General features: G+C 39.8%; 1 protein-coding gene across 2 annotated transcripts; it reads left to right on the top strand.

The window, feature by feature from the left end:
- Nucleotides 1–48: 48 nt before the first annotated feature.
- LOC133493835 (uncharacterized) lies at nt 49–6,248 on the top strand. Of its 2 annotated transcripts, XR_009793171.1 has the most exons (7): nt 887–2,747; nt 3,122–3,307; nt 4,020–4,377; nt 4,442–4,573; nt 4,864–5,047; nt 5,427–5,546; nt 5,785–6,248. XR_009793171.1 is itself a non-coding variant. In XM_061807737.1 (6 exons), exons 3-6 carry the CDS (start codon nt 4,149–4,151, stop codon nt 5,953–5,955), a joined length of 900 nt encoding a protein of 299 aa, XP_061663721.1. In that variant the 5' UTR covers nt 49–703; nt 860–2,747; nt 4,020–4,148; the 3' UTR covers nt 5,956–6,248. The 2 variants fall into 2 exon arrangements, 1 of the variants encoding a protein (XP_061663721.1); XM_061807737.1 differs by lacking the exon at nt 3,122–3,307 and adding an exon at nt 49–703 and having other exon boundaries at nt 860–2,747; nt 4,020–4,573.
- Nucleotides 6,249–8,532: the final 2,284 nt, after the last annotated feature.

Here is an 8,532-nt window from a genome sequence, read left to right as displayed (position 1 = left end):
TGTGTGTGTGTGTGTGTGTGTGTGTGTGGTGTGTGTGTGTGTGTGTGTAAAGTAAATTTGAGTTGCTAAAAAAACAACTAATTTAAATTTTAGGTCTTGAGGCAAAACCAGATGGAAACCACTGAGTAGCTCAAAATTTGAATTTGAAATTTTTATCTACAGTGGTGTATTCTCCCCGACATTTTTTTTAGGCTCGAAGTGGGGATTTGTTCACATTGCACAATTGTAAGTGATGGTATTTATAACAAAACTGGCCTTTTTACAAGATGAGAGTATTTGTGAGAGTGACTGGATAACTGTGTGAGTGAGTTATTCTGTGATTATTGGAAAATTGTTGTAGTTTTGTTTCTGTGTTCACTGTGTTGTAATCATTAATAAACTCTCATTTATCCACACATACCTCATCCTCTGTGTCTTTTGGATGTACATTGCAACATTTCGAGACTCAGATTGCAATTTATTGGTCGAGAAAGAAATTCATTTTCATAGTCTGTGGTTTCCTGAAATAACCTTGGCCTCCCCCCTGGCCACCCTAAGGATAAAGGTGGAGCTCCGCCATCCACATCCAGAAGTGGGCTGGCACTCAGGATGTGAGGCCGGATATTGATGCGCTGGTGAAACTGAAGACATGCCAGATATCAGGAATCAAACCAACAATGCACCGCCACTCAAAGTCTTGCATGAGACACTCTGACATACTTCTGTGAGTCACTCAGGCATTGTGTGTTGTTTTCACTTTGAATTTTCACGACATTTGAAGTGTTTAATGTGTAATAGTAATGTTGCCCTTGTATTATTGTGGATTGTATTAAAGTAAAGGAAACAATCTGAAACAGTTTTTTTTTAAACGTATATACAGAACCATGAGTTTACCGGCCCGGCCCACTCATGATCCCTGAGCCAAAATGAGTTTGACACCCCTGGTAGAGTGTGAGGTGAAAGACATAACACGATTTTGTATTTGAGCCAAGCAAACTCATGATGACATCAGATGTGAACCATCTGTTGGCAATGAAAATGATACTGGTCGATATTTTGAACCAAAATTATTCCCCTTTTCATTCCCATCTTTTTTTTTTTTCCATTTGAGGTCTCATTCGAAAGCTGGTTCCATCCATCCATCTCCCAAGCAGAGGTCACGGATGGTGTAGTGGTACACACACACCCGCCTTTGGTGTGGGCAGCGTGGGATCGCTTCCCGCTCAGTGATGGTGACAGCGGCAGACTGGCGACCAGTTGAGGGTGTGGTCTGCCCATTGCGCGAAGTGAGGTGGGATAGGCTCCAGCTTTCCCGCAACCCTTGTGAGGATAAGGGGCTTGGATAATGACATGACTTCTTCCAAGCTGCTTATCCTCACAAGGGTCACGAAAGAGTTCCTTTTTAAGGACCGTTGCACCTAGAAAAACAAATATATTAACTACTTGTGGAAGCGTGGCTGACTGATTAGTTTGGCGATGGGCAAACGTTTTGTCTAATGGCCCAGAGGCACTTCGATTTACTTTTAATGGGATAGGCTTTTTTGCCATTCCACCAAAGTCTGGTGTTAGTTTTGTTGTGGCAGAATCCACCTGATGTGTTCACCACTCAGCCGGGATCTGCAGGATGTTTTCTTGGTGTTCATCACCTTATAAATCTGTCCATGCACACCACTAGCATCCTCTGCGCCATATTCCAGATTTTTGGAAAACTTGTCTCAAGTGAATGAAGCATAAAACTCATCCAGGTTGAGAACTGAACTTCTCTTTTAGGACAGTATCACATTGGCGACCAAACAGCTTCCATCTGCAGATCCTATGGCACAGTTTCACGGTATGGGTCACTTGCACAAACTTCAGAGCAAGTGCATTGTGGGTAAGAATTTTTTGTGTGTCGGCCATGTTGGGTGGTTGTAAACAGTTCTTAAAGTTTGTCTCCATACCAGCATCGCGTTTATTGTATCTGCACTTTCTATGGCGTTTTCCAAATATTTCGAGGATCATTCGGCTGATCTGAAAACCTACTACAGGCAGAAAATCAGTTTATGTGAGGATCTGGACCCGTATAGTCTATCGAAGGCTGATTTTGCGACTGAAAAATGTTGGCCGAGAGTGGAATACCCCGACATTGTGAACTACTTGGTGCTTACAACCAACAGTCTTACTAGCCAACAGATGAAGGCCTCCAAGTCCTTGGAGGCTTACAATTACTTTGTAAGCGGGTGGATTCAGAGTGTCCTCTGCAAAATGTTGTCTGAAGAAAAGGTTTAAATCGTTGCCCGAGTAAGTAACTTGTAATCACCCGGGACAGAGTGCGTAACTCACTGTTGTTGTTGTTGTTGTTTCTGCTTAGCCATTATGGCCTTTTCAGGTCCGACAAATCGGACCGATTAGGGAAAAAGATCTATGACAAATAAATATTACACCATCTTTTAAATTTATTTGAAGGAGCATTAAGTAATGTGACAATAATTAAAATGTACAAGGTGTAAATTACTAAGTACTATCAAATTATAACGTGAATGTCTGAATGTAGCCCTATTAGTAATGCTAGCCCTAATACAACAGTAGCGGCTTTCTATTTGTTCACATTTGACATACTCAAATGTCAGCTGCTACTGTTGTATTAGGGCTAGCGTGAATGATGCCTTGCCAACATCTTGTTCACAGGTTAATCATTCTCAGAGGATGTCTGCCACGCCATTGACCGCCTGGGTCCTCGTAAAACATGACGGGGAAGTCATAACAGTGCACTGCAACTGCATGGCTGGGTAAGTACATTTAATGCTGGTATATGTATCATTCAGCTGTTCGGACCTAAGAAGCTCTGGATCAAGTTCAGCTTCCTTTGCAGATTGTGCATGAATCTGTTGCTCTGTTTCTGGGGCCTTTGTAGTCAAGTGGTTGATGGCACTGGTGGGCGTGTATACGCAGGGGTAGACCTAATCATGTTGTCTAGATTATTCGCCTTCATGCTTGGCGCATTTCCTTTTTTTTTTCTCAGTGCATGAAATTGAATGTATGTCATTTGTGGGAGAGTCTGAAGTGCTCGGCATAGGCCTTTGGTTCTCTCCAGGTACATTTTGACTATTGATAATTGCGTGAGAATATAAAATGAAAATGTGTCATTAATGTTATTTTACAGATTAAGTGAAAGCTGTTCTCATGTTGGAGCTGTGCTGTTTTACCTTGAAGCAGGTGCTAAACTGAATGGACCCAGTGCATGTACAGAGGAGAAAAATAAATGGATTATGCCACCTAGCTTGAAGAACGTAAATGGAATTGTGATAATGGATGTATTCCGCAGTACGTCAGTTAAAGTGGCAGCCGTGTAGGTTGTTTCATTCAGTTTTGAGATCCCGTCTAGTATGTAAAGGTACCATGTACTTATGAAATGCCATTTGTTAAAGGACAAGACCGCCGATTTTTAAAGTATCATTGATATTAAAGACATTCTCATGCAGATTCCAAATATGGTTTTCATTATTGTGTACCATCTTTTCAGAGAAACTAAAATAGAAATAAAAATTGGTAGATCTGCACACGTGACGTCACAGATTTTTTCAATAGCCTTTTGTAGATATGTCCACATGTATATATGACAAAATACCTCTGGCTATGGTCACTGCAATGCATATTGAACCATAACAGTTGCTAAAAAGACATACTTTGGGTATGTATAGCACTTTCATTGAAATCTGTGACGTCACGTGAACAGATCTATCAAATTGCATTCCCATTTCAGTCTTTCGCCAAAAATGCATAAAAATAAAGAAAAGTATATTTGGAATCTGCATGAGAAGGCCTTTCATGTAAGCCCCACTTTAAAAATTGCCGGTCTTGTGCTTTAAGTGTAAACAGTAGTTTCCGTTAAATGCAATAATGTTTTTAACCTGCAGTTGAAATCAGCTTACATGTACTTCACTTTTATTTTTCTTATAATGATTGGTTGTCTGCACTGGTGAAATTTCAGACAAGTTTTCTTTAAAAAAACACTATTGTTTTATATCTTTATGCATTACCGTACTAAAAATGTGTTTTAGATTCCATATCTTCCGGTGAAGGAAATTGACTTTTCCTCGGCCAAACGTCAAAAGTCGATTCATCAAGGAGGAGCAGTTTTGAGCCCTCTGTCTGAAGAGAGGAGAAGTCGCAGTACTCACACTGCTGACATGGAACCAACGCTGCAGGAAGTTAACGACTTCTACGAGGCTATCTCCAAATGTGGAACTAAACCAGCAATCTTGTCATTGATTCTTGGCTACTTTGATGGCTACATTCCCAAACAGAAAAGAGGATTGTTACCAGCACCCTTGACTTCGCTGTATGAAGAGGACAACCTGGCACTATCATTGGAAGAGCTACAGGAACTAAGCAGGGGTGTCACCTTGAGCCTAACAGGTGAAATGGTAATACCAGTACAAAGGGAGACAATTGGACAATCTAACACAAAACTCTGGTTCAGACTACGTGCAGGGAGGATCACTGCATCACAGCTAAGATCTGCTTGCCAGAGTAACCCCATGAATCGCTTGAAGAGCCTGGTGAAGAAAATCTGTTACCCAGGTTCACACAACTGTGCCACAAAAGCAACGAGGTAAATATCCCTGGCTGTCTTGTATTCGGTATTTTTTTACAATAGAATTTATTGTTTACTGTTGTAATTAGTTTACTTCATTTATGGTAATTAATTTACAATCCTTTGTTCATACTAAGTTTAACTCTGCCAAAACCAGTCTGTTACTCTATAAAAGTAGTGGTAGGTATATTTTTAATGCTCATTCAGATATCATATGTCACTCTTCATTCAAGGATATTTCTTTGCTTTTAATACCGTTCTTATTGCTGTGGAGTCATCCCTTATAAATTGTTTTCAATGTTTTACAGATGGGGAATACAGCACGAGAAAGTTGCGACATTCAAATATGAGAAGTTCATGGCTGATGACCATACCAATTTTGCTGTAATTGATACAGGGCACCATCTCAACCCACGGTGGCCATTTCTTGGTGCATCTCCAGATTGTCTGGTCCGGTGTTCTTGCTTTGGCATGGGTGTTTGTGAAATTAAGGTGTGTTGAATTAACATAGAATTGGATCTTACGACAATGGATCCCGAAGCTTTTCTGACACTTAAGTCAAACTAAGTGAAAACTTCAAAACAGTCTACAGTGCTTAAATTAATTTTACCATATTAAACTGATTCTATTTAAACCACAGGCCAACTCTTTCATTTTGTGGCAAAAAAACAAACATTTTGGTACATGTACAAATCCAAGTTCACGATAGATGCCTTCAGTTAAGACTATGTCAGAATTCAGTCTCAGAGGGTTTCGTATTAAAAGTTTCAACTCAAGCAAAATGATTTTTTTAACTTCTTAGTTCCTCTGAAAGACAATTCAGATACATGTAATTCATTCCATTTTACTACATGTCCTAATTTTTTTTCAGTGCCCATTCTCAGCTAGAGATCTGACTGTAGATGAGGCAGTCAAAACTCCCAATTGTTGCCTTGTATCTATTGCCAACAATGCACATCACTTGTCTCGAAACCACCCTTACTATTATCGGGTATGTACATCATGTCTTTTTTTTTTTTTGTAAGTCAAATCCAAGGCCTTGCTGTCTCAGTAATTCAGTCTGTGTAGCTGTACCAAACTGGATTCCACGACCCATAATCGAAAGTGTCTTGAATATGGTTATAAACACCAATCAATGAAACAAAACAGACTGAATAAAGGGTTAAAAAGTCTTTACGCATTCTGTACTTTTCCATACTCTTAGTGAAACTTTGTTTTTTTCCCCCCAGATTCAGGCTCAACTCCATGTATCAGGCAGAGATTATTGTCACTTCATTTTTTGTACATCGAAGGACTTCTACGTTGAACGAATACAACCTGATTTCGAGATGTGGGAAGAAGCTGTTGAGAAGACAGAGCTTTTTTTTCGTCGCGCAATCCTTCCAGAGTTAATGGCATGAGTGTTTTCAAGATCTGCAGTCACCAGCAACACACATGGACTCCCCAGCATGCCTGATGCTGGACAACAAAGGCCATGTATATGTGGAAGAAAGCTGAGAAGCAAAATGGTTATCTGTGCTTCTCCAGACTGTCAAATTCCACTTAAAATGTGTGAATTTAAGGACGATACCAAGGCACTAGTGGTTTTGTAATCAATGTGAGAACAAGGAAAATTAAGTAACAAAGACTGTGATTGTTTTATTGTCTATGAAAATAACAAACTACATATATAACTGAAACACCAAAATATTTATTTCAGTGACAGGATTATTTGTACGCAAACTTTTTTCCTGACACATGTATGTAAATAGAATAAAGTGATGGTCCATAGAGAAACCTGGTGTTGTACATCCCCTATTGTGCATATATATGGTTTACATTGTAAATAAGATCGAAACTTCAGCCGTCAAAAATATCTTAAACATAAAATTACATATTATACTCAAGGAAAAAAGGTGAAAAAAAGGAAACATGGTGTGCTTCCTTTTTCCTTGAGAAAAAATACATATATTCATAAAGCACGTATATAGATATATATATATAAAACCTGTAAATATTTTCAACTTCTTCTTTCAACAACCCGGTGATGTCTTGAAGTTGCAGTTTCCACTGAGACGGTGAGTTTAGTATGACCAAGCTTCAATGTAGGCGCCCGGTCTGGGTGTTCAGGTGGGAACAGTGGAGCAGGCTGACCTATCAAAGAAAAAGTATATAAATATATATAATTGTATATATAGAATAGGGTTGTATTCCAGATTCAGGCCTTGACTTAATTACATAAGTACAGGGTGACCCAAAAAGATACGTACCCATGAAAATTTCAATTGTGGCTTTGATTAAAAAGCTATTTATTTCAAATTACAACCACACATTATTCAGTTTATGGAAGACCATGGGCTGGCTCGGACAGTTTTGGTCGGACTATTTACACATAGTAAACTGCACAGTGCATTTCACCAAAAGTCCATTGTTGAAAATTCCTTGGGTGTGGGTGGGGCGTGGTTGTGTATGTGTGTTATGGGGGAGCGTTACTTCTCAGTTTTTCACATTTCATGGGGGGTTCTGGTCCCCGTTAACGCCAAAAAACGAGTGTACGATGTAATTTTTAGCTATTATACTCACATGACCTCTATTGCTTGAGTGGATGATTGTACTTAGAAGAGAATGTTTGGCCAAATTGAGCAGGCAAACATTTCCCACTAGTGTGTACTCTCGTGTCTTTTTAAAGGTCAAGTGTCATCTCTATAAACATTCTAATTCTAAGATATCGAAATGAAAAATACAGATAACATTGTTTATTTCAATGTCTATACGAAAAAATAAATATGAGCAGAGAGCGCGTCATCCAAGTTGCGGAAGTGTCATTCAACATCCAAGTGGTTGCCATATTTGCTAGATCTCCTGTCCGTGACGTCACCCCGGACATTCGCCATTGAAAACATGCTGTGGCCCCTACTATGGAACACGCGCCTTCAGACACAGATGCTCATTTCGACGAAGAGAACATCTCACAATCGAGTGAAGTGTCCGGGGCAATATTACCCTATTCTTTCGAGCCATATTTACATGATATGCGAATCACTTCTAACTAACAGACTCCCAGACAATATGTATGAGCCAGCCCGGCCGAAGCCGCGCTCGTCCACAAGGCACAATGCAGAAGCCTTCGCCAGGGAGCCCGACGCGGTAGCCGTCCGATGCGCACAGACACATTTAGCACCCTTGTCATACGTACGCGGATCTTTTGTTACGTTATGAGAGACAGATTACGTGGTCCCTCCCAAACTATTATTTTTTTTAGTAATTGTATACACACCTACCTGTCACTTGGAACCCATGAACCTCTCGTCCTTTGCACCCGTGCAATCCATTTTTTTACGATGAACTGGGTCTCTTGGAAACTTACGAAGGGTAAACCCATCCTCCAGAGCATTTAAGCAATATCCAGCAATGCAACAACCCGGCATTTTGGCTAACACAAAGGAACAATGAGCTATCTTCCCACAGGTAATAGTAATAGAAAGACACGAGTCTGCTTGACCTCAAAACAACTCCCTCGAGAGGATTTTTATGGCGGGAGTTACAAAAAGCCATATGTCAAAATCATGTTTTGTGGTGAAAAAAACAGGTGGGTCCATACCGGCTGTAGTTTTTCCATGAATAACATACTAAAAATCATCCATTTCATGACACTTGACCTTTAAACTTTCATTCACACAGAATCTTTGGCCACATCTGAGTAGGAAAAAGAGTTATCACCAGTGTGTGTTCTTGTGTGTCTTTTTAAATTTCCCTTAACAGAGAAGCTTTGACCGCAAACTAAGCAGGGAAAAGGTTTCTCACCAGTGTGGCTTCTTGTGTGTATTTTTAATTTTTCCTTCTCAGTGAATGTTTTATCACAAACTCAACATGAAAAAGGTTTCTCACCAGTGTGTATTCTTGTGTGCATTTTTAAGGTTCCACTGTGTGAGAATCTTTGACCACAAACTGAACAGGAAAAAGGTTTCTCACTAGTGTGTGTTCTTGTGTGTGTTTTT

The sequence above is a fragment of the Syngnathoides biaculeatus genome, chromosome 20 (genome assembly GCF_019802595.1).
Source record: "Syngnathoides biaculeatus isolate LvHL_M chromosome 20, ASM1980259v1, whole genome shotgun sequence".
Lineage (NCBI taxonomy): Eukaryota > Metazoa > Chordata > Actinopteri > Syngnathiformes > Syngnathidae > Syngnathoides > Syngnathoides biaculeatus.
Note: the sequence above shows the minus strand (reverse complement) of the source record. Positions and strands in the feature narration are given on the sequence as shown.